The following is a 20178-nucleotide window of genomic DNA, read 5'->3' as shown; positions in this document are numbered from 1 at the left end:
TGCCCAGGTTATTGCTGCCCTGGTGATGTCAGCTGACCAGATAATGTGCCGTTCAGCTGTGTGTTGTTCTGGACGGAGGGTGCACTCACTCTTGTCCTGGTTTGGTCCCGATTGAGCTCAGTTTAGCTCTGATGTAGACTCGGCTTGGTCATAGTCTTGGTTTAGTCCAGGTTTAAACATGTTCAAATGTTTACAATGTTGATGTGGTTTGTATAGATGGTAAATGGTCACATATTTATATTTACATTAAAGAATCGCTCACCCCTCACAGACGCACACCAGTGTACACAGACACTGGGGACAAGGTGGGTTAAGTGTCTTGCCTAAGGACACAACGGCAGCATTCATCTGTGGGTCAGTGGATCTGCCCGCTCAACCAATAATGTTTATGCTGAGAGCGGGATTTGAACTGCCAACCTTCAGATCAGTCGACAAACCAACAACCAACTGAGCTACTGTCGTATAAGATGAAGAACTTTACTAATATTTTGAACAATTTTGTAGACTCTTTATTTCTAGATCATTTACATATGTATTACACCTGCCATTTGTGTATTTTATAATCACTTCCTTTTTATGTGCGTCTGTCTACACAAATCTTGTATTATGATACCCATTAGTCATTTTTCTATTATTTTACTTTTACGTGTGTTTTCAAGATCATTTTAAGCTCCTGTATTCAATCATATGCCTTTCAAATTACCGTAATGATGCTTGTGAAGAACTGTTTACAGTAATTACCAGGTTTACACACATCAACTCTTTGTTAACTAACTACAACTTTGTTTACTACCACAACATGAGAAATCTCCAGAAAATTGTTTGAGATATAAGTATATACAGTACACTTGGGACTTAATCAATTAATGAATATGTTTTTACTTTAAGGAGCAATAAATGCATTCAAATGTGAAGGGCACTTGTAAAAATTAACACTTGGGGTTGTAAACATTCTGTAGTTTTTTTTTTTTTATTTGACTTGCTGTTTCTTGTATTGGCTCTTCTACAAGTATGTTGATGTACATTACAGTTTTCCCATATTATGTAAAGTGAATTCTTTGTATAATGCTGTTACCTTCTCAAAAACCTACCCTGAGTTGTGTTTTGTTTCATTCACACATGCATTATTAGTCTGTCTACATCTCCAAAGCTCAAAACGCTCTCTTCCACCTTGTGATGTCATGTAGTGGCAGTTTTCAAGTTAACAGCTCCTTTTACCTTTAGTTCAGTAGTAGATTGGCAGTTCCAGAGCTGAAATGATCCAAATGATTCAGTGGAGCACTTCCTGTATTACCACATGACATTACAAGGTGGAACAGAGTGTTTTCTGTTTGAGAGAAGAACACAACCTGAATATGCAGCATTATGTGTTAAGCATTTGTGAATGAAACAAAACATAACTCAGGGTATGTTTTTGATGAGGAAAAAACATTATAGCATAGACCCATTAATGTAAATTTTGCAGTACAGTACTACATTACTTTATGACTTGCCCAAATGCTGTATAAGCTGCTGCTCCAAATTGAAAAACTCATCTTTAGGAAGAAGATATTTGTTGATAATTTCTGTAACGCCTTCTTCTGTTGCCTTCTCAAAGTCCGTCTTGTTTTTGAACGGCAAATGTCCCGCCAGTTCACACAGAGCAACATTGAGCGCTGACTCCTGCTTTGCACCGAAGCAGGATTTTCTAGGCCACACAAAAATGCGAACACCTTTCCTCGAACTGTTTTCCATTTCCCTGGGTTTGTGGACATGAGGTGGACATCCTCTACTGAGAAACAAATTATGGGCGATATTTTGCTTTACAAGAAAGTCTGTTACTCTGCATATGTTTTCTGCCACTTTGTCTACAGACTTTGCTTCAGTGTAAAAGACAAAACCGACATGGTAGTTAATAAGGCGATGGAAGTCTTTTTCAGGGACTAGCGGCTCTACAGCAATGGATTCTAGGGCTAGTTCGTGGTCAAGGTAATACCCGTGCAGGTGGAGGTGGTTGACAGAAGCAAATGCTCCAAGACTGTTAAAACCAACTCGAAATCCCGGATCAGAACTGAGGAAAACACTTTCTATACCAACCGCAATGGCAAACTTTGTGAGGACTTGAGGATAGCATTGTAATGGATCAGGAACAAATAGACAGTGGCCAAACTCTAGAGGGCTAACATTAACTAGCACTGTCATTTTGCTAGTAGGAGCATTGAGAACATCCCTTGAGTTTACACACTTTGTCATCTCGCATATAATTTCCTCTGGATTGATTTTGTTGAAGTTAAACTGCTTGTCATTGAATTCTTGTTGAATGCTGAGAATCTCTTGAGGTTTACGTCGCTCTATGCCTCTCTGTATATTGAGCTGAGCCACGTAGCCATAGTTGCCAGGCAGAACACAGGTTTGCAGGTCGTTCAGTTTATAGCGGAACAGACCTTTTTCCATTCTCTCTGTCCATCCATTTTGAATAACAGTGTCAAACGGTGCTGGTGTCTTTGTGGTTGTCTCACAGCTTCGTTGCACATGGCTGAGGAAATCATCATGACTGTAAATAAACTGGAGTGCCATGGCTCGACCTGCTGGTGAACAAGGATAATTTGTTTTATTTTGACAACAACGTAAACTGCAAGGCATAAAATGTGTTGTCACAATACTAACGTTTACCATTTCAATTCTAAGGAATAGACTTGTCTAGACTTGATACAGATTGTGATACCAGAAGTAGACAGAATTCAGGAAAGGTTCATTTCTGCCCTGTTGATGTGACATTTTTAATATCAAGAGCTGCTCCAATGTATATTTTGTTGTGATGCTAGTTTTAGACTTGATCAGTTTCTTAATTTCGATACTTCTGACAAACTAAATGGAAACTAGAACAATATTATTCTAAGTGGAGTTACAGAGGATTTGTTTTGTGCCACTAATAAGATCAGCTATAGCTAGTTGAGAACACCAGACCGATAGCATCTTAAACTAAAATAAATCCAACACTCTCACCTCCTGAGCTGATTAAGGGTAAACTGAATTAAAATAGTAAAAGAGCAGAAGAATTTTATGGGATACATATCAGAAGTGCTATCTATAAATGTGTGACTGAGCAGTGCCACTGTAGATGTCTGTCTCTGTGTCACATTTAGATTTGTGACTCAGCACGAACACGCTCACCTTTAACGAACTCAACGTTTGCCCATAAACAACACAGAAAGTGAAAAGAAATCAAATTTCATAGAAATACAGAGAAACCAGTTGGTCTAATGTGTTTTAAAGGTAAATACCGAGTCCACACGTGCTCCCTTCAGCCGCAGGTCAGTCACTGTTGTGTTTCCGGGTGAGTTTTTTCACAATAAAACTCACGCGCAGTAAAAAACAGACGCGCAGTAAAAGCATTTGTTAATAATTGTAGTTTGTTTAAAAAAAAAACAAAAAACAACAACACAACAATATTTTTACATACTAAAAGGACGAAAAAAAAACATGAATTCGCAATTAATTGCAATCAAAAGTTATGCATTAAAACACATAGGGCCTTTTTACCACAGCCTGCTTCAACAGGTATATATATATTATAGTATATATTGTCTACTAGAGGCTTATTGTCCACTGTTTACACATCTTTGCTGTTTGAATCACTCTAGCTCTGTACTATATTACACATAAGCAGCTGTCCTGGTATCTGGAGCTGTCCAATCAGGTGTCAGTGTTATTTCTGTCACTGCTGCCTTTGGTGGGACAACAGGGGGGAGATTGGCACAAATCTGTGCCACACAGTTTGGGATAGACATAAACTACCCTACGTAGTTACTTTTACACACCAGAAAAGTTCATAAAGTGAGTAATAATGGAAGCAAAAGACGACCAGGTAAGAATAATTGTCTCCTAAATGTATTAACTTAACTATTGCTTTCACAGTTATGTTTTGTCAGGAGAATGCCTGTAGGATTAGAAATAGCACAGCTGCGTTTAATGTTTGGAATTGCCAACCACAGGTTTACCTTTATTTCTTATAAATGTGTCACATAATAGTGCGTTAGTGGTCAATGATAGGACAAGGATAAGTTTTTCATCATTTTGATTTTTTGATTTCTATTTTTCTCAAAGGCAGGAGCGAGAGCTGCCGGTGCCCCTCAAAATAAAACCATGACACCAGAGCCCAATACAAAGGACTCACAGTCACCCACCAGATCCTCAGCCCAAGGTATGTCTCACTCATTGTTCTATTTTAATTTAGGCCTACTGAAAATAGCCTACTCATAGGGTCGTAATTATTTCTGTAATAAACATGAGATATATACCGACTTATAGACGTTCAAGAAAAGAGATGAGGAGCTTTTCAAATCTCTCTTTGATTACAACTTCTAACTGAATAATGTTTTAGTAAGCAGAATTAATAACGTAACAATCGCTATCCATTTCACAATAAAATACATTTTGTGTGTGAAACATATACAACATAGGTATCCACCACACATTTCACCCCCAAACACATAAAATAACATACTGACATCTAAATATTGTGTCAACCAAAACCCACATTATAGCATAGACCCATTAATGTAAATTTTGCAGTACAGTACTACATTACTTTATGACTTGCCCAAATGCTGTATAAGCTGCCGCTCCAAATTGAAAAACTCATCTTTAGGAAGAAGATATTTGTTGATAATTTCTGTAACGCCTTCTTCTGTTGCCTTCTCAAAGTCCGTCTTGTTTTTGAACGGCAAATGTCCCGCCAGTTCACACAGAGCAACATTGAGCGCTGACTCCTCCTTTGCACCGAAGCAGAATTTTCTAGGCCACACAAAAATGCGAACACCTTTCCTCGAACTGTTTTCCATTTCCCTGGGTTTGTGGACATGAGGTGGACATCCTCTACTGAGAAACAAATTATGGGCGATATTTTGCTTTACAAGAAAGTCTGTTACTCTGCATATGTTTTCCGCCACTTTGTCTACAGACTTTGCTTCAGTGTAAAAGACAAAACCGACATGGTAGTTAATAAGGCGATGGAAGTCTTTTTCAGGGACTAGCGGCTCTACAGCAATGGATTCTAGGGCTAGTTCGTGGTCAAGGTAATACCCGTGCAGGTGGAGGTGGTTGACAGAAGCAAATGCTCCAAGACTGTTAAAACCAACTCGAAATCCTGGATCAGAACTGAGGAAAACACTTTCTATACCAACTGCAATGGCAAACTTTGTGAGGACTTGAGGATAGCATTGTAATGGATCAGGAACAAATAGACAGTGGCCAAACTCTAGAGGGCTAACATTAACTAGCACTGTCATTTTGCTAGTAGGAGCATTGAGAACATCCCTTGAGTTTACACACTTTGTCATCTCGCATATAATTTCCTCTGGATTGATTTTGTTGAAGTTAAACTGCTTGTCATTGAATTCTTGTTGAATGCTGAGAATCTCTTGAGGTTTACGTCGCTCTATGCCTCTCTGTATATTGAGCTGAGCACAATAGTCCATGAAAAACAAAAATTGTAAAATCAAAAGTAGGACACAGGATCCTTAATACTTTTGCCTGTACTTTGTGTGTGAGACATAAATAAAACAGGTGTCTGGCAAAGACTATCTTTAAATATAATTCAAAGAGAAAAACTAATTAGGGATAATTTACAAGTAGACAGAGTCTCCAAAACATGCCATGCTGAGAGGTTTTATGTCTCAGACAAAGCAGTTGGCCTAACTGGCCCAAAATGACAATGTGTAAATTCAGTGTTTTTGAGGAAAAAATATGATTTTGAAGTGTACACTGTGAAGATGTCCTTGTGCAACATCACATTAGCTTTAATATAATTTAGTAAAATCATGGCCACAGTTAGTCATTTGATTAAAATAAAATAAAATAAAAATCACCAGATTAATTGATTTGGACAGTGATCATTAGTTATTATAATAGATTACAATAACAGGGCTGGCGTGTTCAACTTTTATAGATGGCTGTGTCAATATCTGCATTGTCTAAGATCTTGTTTGGTGTTGTCACGATGATAAAGCTTCATCAAATTAAAACTTACGGTGAAGGTCAGAAACTATCATTTATTTCAGGATATGACAATGAAAGCTGTCAACAAAGTCAGCAGACACACATGACCATTGTAGCTAAAACAAACACATCATATTTAAAAAAAAAAAATCCTCATTACAATTCAGTAGTTGTCTTATATAAGTAACTTAATGTTCTTTAATAGCCTAATGCCATTTCTTCAAATCTTCTATGTTTTACCAGGTCAATCTGGCACTAGTACAACTCAAGAAAATGCCACCAAACCATCTCTCCAGATTTTATTCAACACATTTACAGTCAAGAACGGAGAAGACATTAAAATAGAGATCCCTGTAGCGGGACAACCTGCACCAAAGATTGAATGGAGAAAGGGCGACCAGGCCGTCAAAGAAACATCCAGACTTATGATCGTAAACAAACCTACAATGACACTTCTTCATATACGACACGCTGCCAGAGAACACTCAGGACAGTATTCCATTGAAGTCAGTAACAGCGCTGGGAAACAGGTTGGAGAAATCAGTGTAGTAGTCCTGGAAAAGCCTGACCCTCCAATCGGACCAGTTAAGATTGATGAAGTTAGCTCGGACTACGTTGTAATGTCATGGGGGGCACCTGAGTACACGGGAGGATGCCAGCTTGACAATTACGTTGTGGAAAAAAGGGAAACTACGAGTATGGATTGGCAAACTGTGTCTGCAACCACAGTTAGAACCACAATTAAAGCCACAAAGCTGAAGACGGGCAGCGAATACCAATTCAGAGTGTTTGCCGAAAATAGATATGGAAAAAGTACTTCAATTACATCTCCGATTGTATTGGCACAATTTCCTTTCAGTGTACCCTCCGCCCCAGGGACACCTTACGCCTCAACTGTCACTAAATACAACATGGTGGTCGAATGGGAGCCACCAACTAAAGATGGAGGAAGTCCGATCACTGGTTATCACATCGAACGCAAAGAAAAAAACAGTATTTTATGGACTAAACTTAATAAGCTTATCCTTACTGACACCCGCTTCAAAACTACAGGACTCGAGGAAGGCATTGAGTATGAATTCAGGGTGTACGCAGAGAACGTTGCCGGACTTAGCCCACCAAGCAAAACATCTGAGAGTTTTGTTGCAAGAGACAGATGTGATCCTCCAGGTAAACCCGAAGCTGTTGTCGTAACTAGAGAGCATATTACTCTGAAGTGGGCAAAACCTAATTATGACGGCGGTAGCACGATTACCGGCTATGTTGTTGAGAAGAAGGAGCTCCCTGATGGCAGATGGATGAAAGCAAACTTTACCAATGTTATGGAAACTGAATTTACAATCACAGAATTAACAGGAGGTCAGAGCTATGAGTTCAGAGTAACTGCCAAAAATGCAGCTGGTGTTTGGAGCGCACCGTCTGAAAGCATCACCATAATGGCTCAGGATGTAATCGAGGCACCCACGGCTGTCATAGACCCTAAATTAAAAACTACCACGATTTTCCCTTCAGGAGAGACATTCACTATTGAAGCTGATTACTTCGGAAAACCACTACCCGAAGTTGCATGGCTGAAGGAAGGCAAGGAAATTGATAAGGGAACAACCAGAATGGAAGTCAAAACTACGCTTACGCACACAAGTCTGACAGTTCGGGATTGTATACGCTCGGATGGTGGGCACTTTCTGTTGAATCTCAGTAACATTGGAGGTACAACATCCATTCATATCAATGTGAAAGTACTGGACAAACCAGGTCCTCCAGATGGCTCCATAAAGGTCAAAGTTGTTAGTGCAGAGAAGTGCAATCTGCATTGGAATCCCCCAGTAAACGATGGAGGAGCCACTGTAACGCACTATGTAATTGAGAAAAGAGAAACGAGCCGTGTGACGTGGACAGGAGTCGACTCTCAAGTTGAAGGCGTAACTTACAAAGTGACAAAGATGGTTCCTGGTAAAGAGTACATATTCAGAATTGCGGCCGTGAATAAATATGGCGTTGGTGACTTCCTTGAAACAGAGCCTTTTATTGCACAAAATCCTTACACTGTACCAAGTGCTCCCTCTACTCCTACTGCCAGTGCCGTGACTGGGGACTCCGTCGTGCTAACCTGGGAAAGACCTGCGAGCGATGGAGGATCAGAAATTGACGGGTATATACTTGAAAAACGGGACAAAGATGGCGTCAGATGGACAAAATGCAACAAAAGAAGACTTAATGACTTGCGATTTCGATGCACGGGACTCACAGAGGGACACCATTACCAGTTCAGAGTTTGTGCAGAGAACGCTGCAGGTGTGGGTACTCCGAGTGAGCCGAGTGACTATATCAAGGTATGTGATGCTACCTACCCTCCTGGACCTCCAACAAATGTCAAAAGCCCTGGGCATTCGAAGAGCACAGTGTCTCTAACCTGGTCAAAACCTATTTACGATGGTGGATCAGCCATTACTGGCTTTGCAGTTGAAATGAAAGAAGCCGGAGAAGAGGAGTGGAGTACATGCACATCAGGCTCAGGTACTGAAGATACAAACTTCACTGTTAGGAGACTGAGAGAGAATGGAGAGTACAATTTCAGAGTGTGTGCTGTTAATGCGGCTGGTGCAGGGGAATTCGCAGAACTCCAACAATCAGTCATGGCTACTGAAAAAGTTGAGCCACCTGAAATTGAATTAGACCCAGCTCTGAGAAAGATTGTCAACGTACGATCCTGCTCTACTCTCCGCCTTTGTGTCAACATCAGAGGAAACCCAGAGCCTGAAGTCAAGTGGTCCAAGGAAGGTGGTGCTCTCAGTGAGCGTGCCCAAATTGAGGTAACCCCTACTTACACTGAGCTAATGATTGAGAACGTCAACAGAAACGACACTGGAAAGTACGTGCTGTTAGCTGAAAACTGTGCGGGATCCAAATCAGCTTTCATCAATGTCAGAATACTTGACTCCCCCAGTCCACCGACGCAACTGCAAGTGAAGGATGTGAGGAGAGATTCTGTGTCTATCTCTTGGGAACCACCTCTTATTGATGGTGGGTCGAAAATTACCCATTACATAGTGGAGAAGAGAGAGGAGGCTAGAAAGGCTTTTGCGAGCGTATGTAGTGACTGTGTAAGGAACTCCTACAAGATTGAAAACCTCCATGAAGGATGTTTCTATTACTTTCGAGTTCTGGCTGTAAATGAGTTTGGCACTGGGCAACCTGTAGAAACCACTGAACCAGTCAAAGTTGCCGAGGTTCCACCATCTCCTGGAAAAATCAGTCTTGTGGATGTTACTGCCACTAGTGCAAAATTAACTTGGGATAAACCTGACCATGATGGAGGAAGCAAAATATTATCTTATATTGTTGAAATGCAAACAGAGGATGACGCTTCGTGGACAACATGCTCAGAAAGCAGGGCTCTTGAAACAACAGTTGAGGGATTGATTAAAGGAAAGGAGTATTATTTCAGAGTGAGTGCTGTAAATGAGAAGGGAAGAAGTGAACCAAAGTTATTGGCAGCTCCAGTCACTGTAAAGGACAACAGCGCAAAGCCAGTCATTAACCTACTGTGTAACTCATACAGTGTCAAAGCAGGGAATGACTTAAAGATTGACGTACCATTCAAGGCTACTCCACAACCAACAGTCGAATGGAGAAAAGATGGTGTTGAGTTGAAAGAGACCAGCAGAGTAAATGTGCAGACAACTGATGGGTCTTCTCAAATAACTATCAAAGACGCAACAAAGCTAGATGTTGGATCTTATGAAGTTTTTGTAAGCAATCCAGTTGGCACTACATCTGCTGAAATTTTTGTCAATGTTTTTGAAAGACCTGGACCCCCATGTGATGTTAAGATAGAGGAAGTGAGTGTTGACTTTGCTACTTTATCGTGGCAGCCCCCAACCTACACTGGTGGATGCCAAATCAGCAATTATGTTGTTGAAAAAAGAGATACTGGAAGCACCTTTTGGCAAAGCGTGTCTGCCACAGTAGCAAGAACGTCTATCAAGATTTCTCGACTTACTCAAGGTATAGAATATCAGTTCCGTGTTGCAGCAGAGAATCGCTACGGCAAAAGTTCATATGTGGAGTCTGATTCGGTAGTTGCACAGTATCCGTTCAATCCACCTGGTCCCCCAATTGACCTTCAAGTTGTTAGCGCCTCAAAGTCTGCCATTTTGATTGCATGGAGAAAGCCAGAAACAGACGGCGGAGATCCCATTATCGGTTATCATATCGAATGCAAAGATCAAAGCAGCATTCTGTGGACAAAGTTAAACAGAAATCTTATAAATGAAAACCAATTTAAAGTGACAAGTGTTGAAGAAGGCCTTGTTTATGAGTTCCGAGTGTCTGCTGAGAATATGGCTGGCATAGGCCCATGCAGCAAACCATCTGATCCTGTTGCAGCCCGAGACCAATGTGAACCCCCACAAAACCTCACTGTCACTAATATAACTAATGACTCAGTCTCCCTCTCTTGGGACAAACCAGAGTATGACGGAGGAGCCAAAATTACTGGATACATCGTAGAGCATAAAGAGTTGCCTGACGGTTGCTGGCTGAAGTGCAATTTTACCAACCTCCTGGACACTTTCCTGGATGTTGCTGGACTTACAGAAGGAGAACAATATGATTTTAGGGTTACTGCGAGAAACGCTGCAGATCTCCTTAGTGCTCCCTCTGAAAACACTGGACCTATTACCATACAACATGACCTAGAGCCACCTAAAATTGTCATGGATGATAAATTTAGACAGGTGCTCGTCGTCAAATCCGGGGATCTCATAAAAATAGACGCTGATGTCTCTGGTCGCCCCAACCCCACAGTGTCTTGGTTAAAAAATGGCAGAATTATTGGCTCTAAAGGAAGAGTTGAGATACATATATCCAAAACACATACATCTTTAGTTATCAGAGAATGCGTACGGAAAGACTCTGGACAGTATACCCTTACCTTACAAAATGCCGGTAGTGCCACATCAAGGACAATCACATGCAAAATTCTAGATCGACCAGGCCCACCAGCGGGACCTTTGAAAATTTCTGGTATTTCAGCCGAGAAATGCACGTTGTCATGGGAACCACCTATGGAAGACGGCGGAGCTGAAATAATGCACTACATCGTCGAGAAGTGCGAAACTAGCCGCGTATCTTGGACCCTCGTTTACGATGACATGATGGCGACCACCTGCAAAATAACAAAGCTAGTTAAAGGAAACGAGTACTTGTTTAGAGTTAAAGCTGTGAATAAATACGGAGATGGTGAGACATTGGAGAGCGACCCAGTAAAAGCTCTCGATCCTTACACAGTTCCCTCTGCTCCTACTGATGTCGAAGTCACAAGCGCAAATGCTGATTCTATGACTGTGTGCTGGAAGAGACCCGAGACAGATGGCGGAAGTCGTATTAGCGGTTATATCATTGAAAAGAGGGAGAAACAAGGCGTGCGATGGGTGCGTGTGAATAAGAAACCTGTTTATGATCTTCGAGTCAAAGCTACTTGCCTACATGAAGGCTGTGAGTATGAATTTAGAGTTTTTGCAGAAAATGCAGCTGGGCTAAGTGAACCCAGTGCCCCATGTCCTTTAACCATGGCGGAAGACCCTATGTTTCTACCTTCCCCACCTGCAAAGCCCATTATTGTTGATTCCACAAAGTCCTGTATTTCTCTCTCGTGGAATAAACCTCTCTTTGACGGTGGTGCAGCAGTCACTGGCTATAGAGTTGAATTCAGGAAAACATCAGAAGAGGAATGGTCCACTGGAATTTACAACACTGATAAAACACAACTGACTGTAACCGGACTCAGTAGTGGTGCAGAGTATGTTTTTGTCGTAAGGTCCATAAACAAGATTGGCGTTAGTGAGCCGAGCCAAGAATCAGACCCTCAAGTAGCAATGGATAGAGAGGAAGAACCCAAGTTTGATGTAGGCCCTGACATGCGCAAAACTCTGCTGGTTAAAGATGGTGCATCCTTCACTTTGACTGTGCCATATTCTGGAAAACCTACCCCCACTGTAACTTGGGAAAAAGCAGATGTGGACCTAAGAGTGCGTGGATTGATTAACACCACAAGTACAGTTACCTCGTTAACGGTAGACAGAAGCACACGAGATGATTCAGGCAAGTACATAGTCAAACTCCAAAATCTTGCTGGCAGCGCCTCATTGACCTTGAGTGTCAGAGTTTTGGATTCACCCGGACCGCCAACTCGGATAACAGTGAAGGATGTGACCAAGAATTCTGCTACTGTCACATGGGACATACCAGAGAATGAAGGAGGGGCACCAGTTAAGAATTATTTGGTGGACATAAGGGACATCAGCAGAATGGGATGGACCAGGCTCACCGACAAATGCCACAGGTTGTCGTACCGAGTGTCAGACCTGGAAGAGGGGGGAATCTACTTCTTCAGAATCACTGCAGAAAACGAGTATGGGATCGGAGTACCAGCGGAGACCAAGGAAGGAGTCAAATTAACAGGTAGCTAAGCTCTAGTAGAAATGCATTATGCATAGCCTCATAACTGTTACCTGACAACAACCTTCCATTTAAATGTACGCTGATGTTTTGTTTTTCTCTTTTGCAGATCCTACAGATTGGGAGACAGATGCAGGAGCATAGCTCATTCAGAAGAAACAGTGTGATAATGATGATGATAATAATGACTTTAATTTTTAAGCATAAGCTTATGTTACATTTCCTAAGTTTTATAATCATTATGATAAGGCATTGTGATAATATAGTATGGGATTAATAACACCAATAATGTAATTTTGTAAACAAATTTGATTTGCTTCTTTATTAAACTGGGTTTAATTCCAGTGTTTTCTTTTCTCAACCAACATAACCCACACAAAGCACAATAAGTTTATTAATACTTCTAGTGTAATCTTTATTAAAATGAAATTATTAAGTAAACAGCTGTTAACCACTGCATTTTCTCAAAAATGTGAGCCTTTATTCTACATTTCAACATGAACCTTATTTTGAATTAGGTGTATCCTATTGTATTTATTATATATTTAATTACTTAGTTAAATACTGTACTCTTTAACTCATATCATTAAACAAAACGCCAATAAACCACGTGACCATTTACTGAAAGGGGCGTGGCCACGGCCCGAGTTATCAGACACCGGAAGTGACGCGCCTCGATGAGTTTATCCTCCACAGAAGTTGAGGACGACAAACAACAACTAAACTACCTTTTAAAAGTCCTTATTTAACCATGGGCACAACGGCAAGTCAGCTCGGGAAGGATACTTTGTCAGAATACCAAGTAAGTGTCTGAAACGCGTTGGTTTTGTCCTTTGAGCCGTTATGAAGAAGGTTGCGTAGTTACACAAGTTCTGCGAGACAAGCTAGTGTGTAACAACAACAACTATTCACCAACTATTAGCTATTTAAGTTTATGCCGATAAGAGAAACTTGGCAACTTGTTCTTTTATGTTCAGAATGCAAACTATCACATATTTGTGGCGTTTAACCTGTTGTTTTGTTCTTCAGGAGCTGACATTTCTGACAAAGCAAGAAATCCTCCTGTAAGATTCACACTTAAGTCTTTTTTGGATTTGTCTAAATGAATTTGGTATAACCCTCTTTATGTTTCCTGTAGTGCTCACAAACGATTCTCAGAGCTCCTTACCAAAGATGAGAAAGACATTCCAAATATCAGGATATCTTTGGAGCGGATCCTGACTCTCCCAGAACTAAAGGTGTGTTACAATTTTACATACAATTTAGAAGTCTGTTTTTGCTAATCTGTGACTTTTGTTCTTGTCCCAGTCCAATCCTTTCAGGAAACGAATCTGCCATGTCTTTTCCACCTCCGAACACAAAGATGGAAGCCTTACATTTGAAGATTTTTTGGATCTTCTGAGTGCCTTCAGTGATTCAGCCACAATGGAAATCAAATCCCACTATGCCTTCCGTATATTTGGTGAGTAACTTATTGAACTATGATTTACAAATGCACTAGTATTTCACATAAAGGAGACGATAGTGTATGTTTACTTCCATAGTCTAAAAACAAACTGGATCAAAAGTGGTAATCCAAATGATACTTTCTGCTTGATTTATTGAATCATAAACATGCAGAAAAGTAATTATATTTATCTGTAATCAGAGCTTTTGTGATCAGTAGAGGCAACACGAGACAATACTAGGCAATACTTGTTCTTCAAAAGTTGTATTCAATAATATTATTAAAATATGAATAGCTTGTGCTGCCAAAGTGTCAGTGTAAACATGCGGGAAACGTTTTTATCCATAACTATTTGTTACAAGAACTATTTGTATTTCAGACTTTGATGACGATGGAACCCTGGACTCAGATGACCTACAGAAGCTGGTAAACTGCCTCACAGGAGAAACAGATGAGACAAGACTAACACCAGAAGAAATGAGACAGCTAATCACCAATGTAAGTTTCATGATGCACATTTACAGCACAGTATATGTCTTCTTATATTGTGAATCATAATATGTCTTGTACATTTCAGATTCTTGAAGAGTCAGACATCGACAAAGATGGAACAGTGAACCTCTCAGAATTCCAACATGTCATTTCAAGATCTCCAGATTTTGTCAGGTAAAGCAAACATGGGAGTTGGACGTTAAACATTAAGTACAAACACAGTGAATTAACGAAATGCTTTTTCCCCACAGTTCTTTCAAGATTGTTCTGTGAAAACGTCTACTGAATGGCGAGAAAAGCAATTATATATTAGTGATTTCATATACCTGTCTTAAATTATATACAAACCTGTGGATCTTTTACCCTTAATGCTGCTTTATGCATTTTAACTTTTGTACTGTAAAATATTTCTATTGAAAAATTAAACACACATCTTTTAAATTGATGTATTAAGTTATTTCAAGAGACACCCTGCAGACACACACGTTACTGACGTACAGACTACTTCCTTGTATGCCGTTCAAAGTCCTTGTTTATTATCATAAGGGGGACTTCTGCATTTCTTCCTGTTTAACCACAGCTACAAAGGTGTTCCACGCTCCACAGACTATGTCAGTAACATGCAGATGCCGCTCTTTAAAAAACTCAACACACTGAGGCTCGTCTGAACTTAAAACGTTCTGGTGTCCTAATTGTCCATATTCTCCTGGGGAAAAATACACTGACATTACTTTTTGTAAATATTAAAATTTCCTTGCAGTATTTGCAACTTACCCCAACCCCAAGTATAAAGGTTTCCTTCAGCTAGAATGAGACAAAAAGTCAGTATGCTTATTAATCATTTTCCTTATATTACTCAAAGAGGACTCACTTGTTACTGCAGCTGTGTGTCTTGAGCCACAACTCACAGCCTTTATTTCACATTGGGGGTTTAGGTCGAGCAGAGCTGGAAATGCCTGGATAGATATGAAAACCTCTTTGTCGTCCTCTGTCTGTGTTGGTTCATCTCCTGGTTTTACGTTAGGATCTTGTGATTGTAAAGCTGTAAATTACAAAGTGTATTATCAGGGTGTATTATTATGGTTAATCAAATGCATCTTGTGTGTCACTGAATAAAAATAAATTATTTTCTTTGACAGGACACAGAACTTCTATTCAAATTGATCTAAATAAATACGGTAAAAATCGTAAAAAGTCACATTTTTATATAGCACTTCCCCACCTATATACAACAGTGTACACAGACACCAGGGGCGAGGTGCCAACTCGTGGGTCAGTGGGTCTGACCGCTCTAACAATGATGTTTCTGTGAAGAGCGGGATTCATACGGCCAACCTTTGGGGCAGTGGACTATGATATATGCTGCAAAAGTAAGATGCTATAAGGTTTTAATATCATTACAGCCATTATTATAATCATGTTAAAATTCACCTAGAATCAATGGCATTTTAAAAATACTAACTTTGTTTAATGTATCAAAAGTAAATCATAATCGAATGAACTCATGAAAACAAAAACGGAAATTACACAATACATCTGTCCACAGTGAAATATAATGGAATGCAGCTGCTACACATGACAGTTTGTGAATTGGCAATTGTATGTTAAAATGGTGTAAATATTAGTATACATGAATTTAGGATATATATAGTATAGTATATGTGGTGGAAGGTGACAAAGTACAAGTAGTAAAGTACAGATACCTAAAAATTCTGCTTAGGTACATTTTACAGCGGATATTTTTTACTTTCTACTCCACTACATTTTTTAACCGAACTGAAAAATAAAAAGTACTTTTAATTTGATTTGAGGGGTTATTTTTACCATGTTTGTGGTAACATCCTGACTAAAGTTTTCGAGTTCAAGCTTTGGCTTTGAGCAAACAAAAATAAATACACAAAAATCATAAGCAAAAATTAATACATTGAAAATATGTATAATTTTTAATCAGTATCACTACATTTAAACTCTTTTCATTCTTAAAGTACATTTTTAAACAGGTACTTAAATACTTAAACTTTCTGATTTTTTCATGTGATGCTTTTACTTTTACTTGAGTAACATTTTGACCTCTATCTATACTTTAACTTAAGTAACAAAATTGAGTACTTCATCCACCACTGATATAGTATAGTATTTTCTTTGTGTAACACCGTCTACCTCTGTCATGGCTGTTCTGCTTCTGCGCTTTTCTCACACCCCGCGAAGGAAGTCCGAGTTGTCCGATCTCATTCCAGCCCCACACATAAAGATCGGCCGTAGCTAAATAGAACGTAGGCCCAGGCATAAACAGATCAATGAACGGTTCACATAAAATATTACAACTCAATCCATGTCTACAACTTACCACTAATACAACAACAGTGCCAACCTCCAGCAGATACAGCTTTCATGGGCACTCCCCAGAGAGCCTCCACTGCCCTGGGCTCCTCCTCAGAAGTAAGGCTGCCATGGCCCAGCTGACCATGACTGTCACACACACACACACACACACACACACACACACACACACACACACTTACACACTATCATATATCACTCTGCTACTCGGATATCCAACACAATGAAAGAGGGAATTTACCTGCCCTGTCCCCAAGTGTACACCGCCCCAGTGGCACTCAGAAGAATCACATGCTCCGGTCCCAAGGCGAGGCTCTTGGCTTGGAGATGTGGGGATAACGGTCGATAGAAGGGTGGCTTTAGGGCGATGTAGCCTTCTGGAACTAAAGGCAGCTTCGTAAGGGAGTCTGAAAATGTAATCGAACAAGTTAACATAAGCAAAAATAGTTAAAAGTCTGGATGTGTAAATGAAACAATTGGAAGTTCTCGCTTTGCTTACTGCATTTTTGTTAGGGTACAAGTTCATTTTGACTTTAACATAATCCTCAGAGACCTGATTTGTGATAATATGCATCTGTATGACCCAGTGAAGTGCTCCATGTAGAAACTATTTGTCCGTTTTCTTCATTATTTTTGTTTACGTCAAATTAATTTACCAATTTACTTTGCATATTTAATATTTTTCCGTTAACGTTTCATATATTTTTGCTTATTGTTTAGTCTAATTTGCTGTTGTTTACCTTAGCAACCCTTTCTGTTTTTGGTTTAGTGTGTTTTTAGGGTGTCTAGGGGATGTAGATGTGTAGTACAGATAGACCAGAGTGCACTTTGGTGAGCTTTTGGTTTTTAAAGTCAGCAGGAGAGGCAGCGTTAGTTCATGTAAGCTTGTTTGTTTTCCTGCTCACTTAGAATAACTTAATGGAACTGCATCTCTGGACCTGCACATTGATTTTGTTATGCTTTATTGCACAAACCACATACCAAAAGTGATTACTTGAGTTACGTCCAGTCCCAAGTTTGTTCACCACTTTTGTCACTACCCTCCACCTCTTATTTTGAAGGGCCAACATTACACTATTTTCTGATCAATGTTATAATGTTGTTTCCTCGTCACAAACAGACCTGGAGTTGTGTTTCGTTTCCTTCACACATGTTTAACACACAAATCCTGGATATTTAGGCTGAATTCTCTACTAAACAAAAGGTAAAATCAACTGTGAACTTGAAAACTACCACTTCATGACATCACAAGGTGGAACAGAGCATTTTGAGCTGTGTTACTCAGTGTTACTCAAACATGTGAATGAAACAAAACGCAACTTTCTGATGAGTTAACAACATTCTAACATGGCTCAAAGCTCACGAGAGTCAATTGTACTTAATCTAGGACCTTGAATATGAAGCCTGGATGTGTAGTATTATCAAGCAGACCAAAAAGATTTACTACAAGGGATGGGACAATAAACAATAATATAATTTATCGTGCTAAAAAAGAGTTGACAATAATCGTTCGTGGGACATTTTATATAATCGTGATAATTGGCAACAAAGATAATCGCCATTAAATCACCTAAATATGCAGAAAAAACGACTTATCCACAGGAGAATCGACAGGAAGGGACAAAGAGGTCTGTTGTCCAGGGCCCCAGGGTCTTAGGGCCCAGAATTGTACTCTATTCTTATTAATTTGTTTTACAGGGGGGCCATGTGAGGCTGTTTGCCACGGGCCCCAAATTTCTGACAACGGCCCTGCTAATCCGTAATATTCTCTGTTAAAGTTATAATTATTCATATTCATAGCAACTTTAATCATTATCGTGATATAATTGTTAATCGTCACTCAAAGTTTCAATATTGTCCCATGCCTTCTTACAAAAAACTGCCTGCACCAGCTCAAAATATGCAAAAATACACAGTTTGGCATCGGGTAAATCTGTGAATAACCTGTGAATAACCAATTACCAGATGTTTCTACAGAAGGTCTTATATCCACGCTCCACACAGGACCATTCTCGCTCCTCTCAAAGTCCCACACCTCAATTCTGTCCTGAAAAGCGAGTGTGAACTGGGATTCACTGTTTGCAGCATCTTTGCATCCACGGCTCTGCTCTACAAAACCACAGCACTTATTAGAGCTGCTGCTGACTCCTTTGAACCCATCCAGGAAAACACCACAGCCATCTGCAAAACCACAATGAAACACTAATGCAATAGGTCAATTATACCTTCATAATAATCAAGGAAGTCTTACCCTCCAGTAGAGACAGTCTTCTACTCCAACTTGCTCGGATTTGCTTTAATTCTGCTGATGCTTTAAGTCCACAAATGCATTTCTTTACACTTTTATTTACTAACGTGGGGCAGATGACTTTAATCTCGTTTGCAGCATCAGTTTTGTCCTCTGTGGCGGTCTGCACATGCGCAATGAGCTGTCCAAATCCATTAAAGCCGAAGCCAAACCAACGCATTGAAAAAATACAAATAAATAAATAAAAATAACCATTTGCAGTGAGGTTAAGTGAGGTACAAACTGTCCACATTCACAAACAGTGCACCTTCTCTCCACGCGCTGTTTTGCTCTGTCACGTGATCCAAAGTCGTCCACAGGTTGCCAGATTGGACAATATTCAGGATGACAAGTTTTTTTTTTTTTAACTGGCAGCTTGCTACGCTTATGCAGGGCCGGCCCAACCTATAAGCAGACTAAACAGCTGCTAAGGGCCCCAAGGTCACCAGAGGGCCCCCAAGAGCTCATCCATTTATATTGAAAATAATATAATATATCAAGTTTTATTGGGCACAGGGCTTGTGTGTTTACAGCAGCATAAATATCCCTCTCAAACGATTACATTTGTTTTATTTCTATAGCAGCAAAATTTCTGCTGCAGCTACATTTGTTTTTGAGTCGGGCAGAGGTGAGGGCAGCTCTGTGTTTACACCGGTGCAAGGACCCGACATAATGTAAATGTAAGCCACTGTCCCCAACTGGAACACATTAAAATCCACCAGAAATGAAGAAAAAATGTCTACAATTAAAAAAATCTTGACACCCCCCCTTTATATGTTTGTGTTCTGTTCTTGTGACTGTGGTAGTTGTGACATTCTGGATGTTTTCAGTCTGATGTCGGTCAGATAAACACAAATACAGTTGGTCAAAGTGATGAGAGCAGAGTCAGAATGTGTCAAATGTGAATCACCAACAGCTGAACCAGGAGGCATCTGCTGTCAGGGGCCCCAGAGGCAAATTCAGCTTAGGCCCCCCTGAAAGCTAGAGCCGGCCCTACGTTTATGTTATTAATATTTCTTTTAGATCAATTCAATTTTGCATTTTTTTAATCAATCATTTTATTTTTTGTCTCATTTATTTATTTCCTTTTATCATTTTTAAGAATTTGTCTTCTTTCTGAAAAATGAATCACTGAACACATGTAATAAAAGTCAAAAAGTAATAGCCTAAT

General features: G+C 39.8%; 5 protein-coding genes across 5 annotated transcripts; 2 read left to right on the top strand and 3 right to left on the bottom strand.

Moving 5' to 3' along the window:
- Positions 1-858: 858 nt before the first annotated feature.
- Positions 859-3308, bottom strand: LOC117372368 (GDP-D-glucose phosphorylase 1-like). Its single transcript, XM_033968161.2, has 2 exons — positions 3264-3308; positions 859-2567 (listed from the first exon to the last, which is right to left on the bottom strand). The coding sequence occupies exon 2, from the start codon at positions 2554-2556 to the stop codon at positions 1483-1485; it is 1074 nt and encodes a 357-aa protein (XP_033824052.1). The 5' UTR covers positions 2557-2567; positions 3264-3308; the 3' UTR covers positions 859-1482.
- A 413-nt stretch (positions 3309-3721) lies between these two features.
- On the top strand, positions 3722-12786 carry LOC117371914 (titin-like). Its single transcript, XM_033967589.2, has 4 exons — positions 3722-3847; positions 4087-4183; positions 6223-12444; positions 12551-12786. Exons 1-4 carry the CDS (start codon positions 3827-3829, stop codon positions 12583-12585), a joined length of 6375 nt encoding a protein of 2124 aa, XP_033823480.1. The 5' UTR covers positions 3722-3826; the 3' UTR covers positions 12586-12786.
- Positions 4572-5459, bottom strand: LOC117372017 (GDP-D-glucose phosphorylase 1-like). The gene has a single exon (XM_033967728.1). The coding sequence runs from the start codon at positions 5457-5459 to the stop codon at positions 4572-4574; it is 888 nt and encodes a 295-aa protein (XP_033823619.1).
- Positions 12787-13096: 310 nt separating the features above from the next.
- LOC117372679 (calcium and integrin-binding protein 1-like) lies at positions 13097-14817 on the top strand. The gene is made up of 7 exons (XM_033968509.2): positions 13097-13243; positions 13471-13505; positions 13580-13679; positions 13750-13903; positions 14268-14386; positions 14466-14554; positions 14632-14817. Exons 1-7 carry the CDS (start codon positions 13193-13195, stop codon positions 14651-14653), a joined length of 570 nt encoding a protein of 189 aa, XP_033824400.1. The 5' UTR covers positions 13097-13192; the 3' UTR covers positions 14654-14817.
- LOC117372678 (RCC1 domain-containing protein 1-like) lies at positions 14629-19288 on the bottom strand. The gene is made up of 8 exons (XM_033968508.2): positions 18972-19288; positions 18683-18901; positions 16962-17127; positions 16728-16849; positions 16541-16642; positions 15252-15422; positions 15155-15184; positions 14629-15086 (listed from the first exon to the last, which is right to left on the bottom strand). The coding sequence occupies exons 1-8, from the start codon at positions 19258-19260 to the stop codon at positions 14920-14922; spliced, it is 1266 nt and encodes a 421-aa protein (XP_033824399.1). The 5' UTR covers positions 19261-19288; the 3' UTR covers positions 14629-14919.
- Positions 19289-20178: the final 890 nt, after the last annotated feature.

The sequence above is a fragment of the Periophthalmus magnuspinnatus genome, chromosome 6, assembly GCF_009829125.3.
Source record: "Periophthalmus magnuspinnatus isolate fPerMag1 chromosome 6, fPerMag1.2.pri, whole genome shotgun sequence".
NCBI lineage: Eukaryota > Metazoa > Chordata > Actinopteri > Gobiiformes > Gobiidae > Periophthalmus > Periophthalmus magnuspinnatus.
The sequence above is the reverse complement of the archived record's forward strand: the minus strand, read 5'-3'. Positions and strand labels throughout refer to the sequence as shown.

Excerpts from the sequence above, each read along its gene's own strand:
- LOC117372679 (XM_033968509.2), top strand. The coding sequence starts at position 13,193 with ATGGGCACAACGGCAAGTCAGCTCGGGAAGGATACTTTGTCAGAATAC. Across the intron at positions 13,680-13,749 it reads TGACTCTCCCAGAACTAAAG|TCCAATCCTTTCAGGAAACG; the intron begins GTGTGTTACAAT and ends TTCTTGTCCCAG. Across the intron at positions 14,387-14,465 it reads TGAGACAGCTAATCACCAAT|ATTCTTGAAGAGTCAGACAT; the intron begins GTAAGTTTCATG and ends TGTACATTTCAG.
- LOC117372678 (XM_033968508.2), bottom strand. The coding sequence starts at position 19,260 with ATGTGGACAGTTTGTACCTCACTTAACCTCACTGCAAATGGTTATTTT. Across the intron at positions 16,850-16,961 it reads TACACTTGGGGACAGGGCAG|TCATGGTCAGCTGGGCCATG; the intron begins GTAAATTCCCTC and ends TGTGTGTGACAG. Across the intron at positions 15,087-15,154 it reads CCTTTATACTTGGGGTTGGG|GAGAATATGGACAATTAGGA; the intron begins GTAAGTTGCAAA and ends ATTTTTCCCCAG.
- LOC117371914 (XM_033967589.2), top strand. The coding sequence starts at position 3,827 with ATGGAAGCAAAAGACGACCAG. Across the intron at positions 3,848-4,086 it reads TGGAAGCAAAAGACGACCAG|GCAGGAGCGAGAGCTGCCGG; the intron begins GTAAGAATAATT and ends TTTTTCTCAAAG. Across the intron at positions 12,445-12,550 it reads GGAAGGAGTCAAATTAACAG|ATCCTACAGATTGGGAGACA; the intron begins GTAGCTAAGCTC and ends TCTCTTTTGCAG.
- LOC117372368 (XM_033968161.2), bottom strand. The coding sequence starts at position 2,556 with ATGGCACTCCAGTTTATTTACAGTCATGATGATTTCCTCAGCCATGTG.
- LOC117372017 (XM_033967728.1), bottom strand. The coding sequence starts at position 5,459 with ATGGACTATTGTGCTCAGCTCAATATACAGAGAGGCATAGAGCGACGT.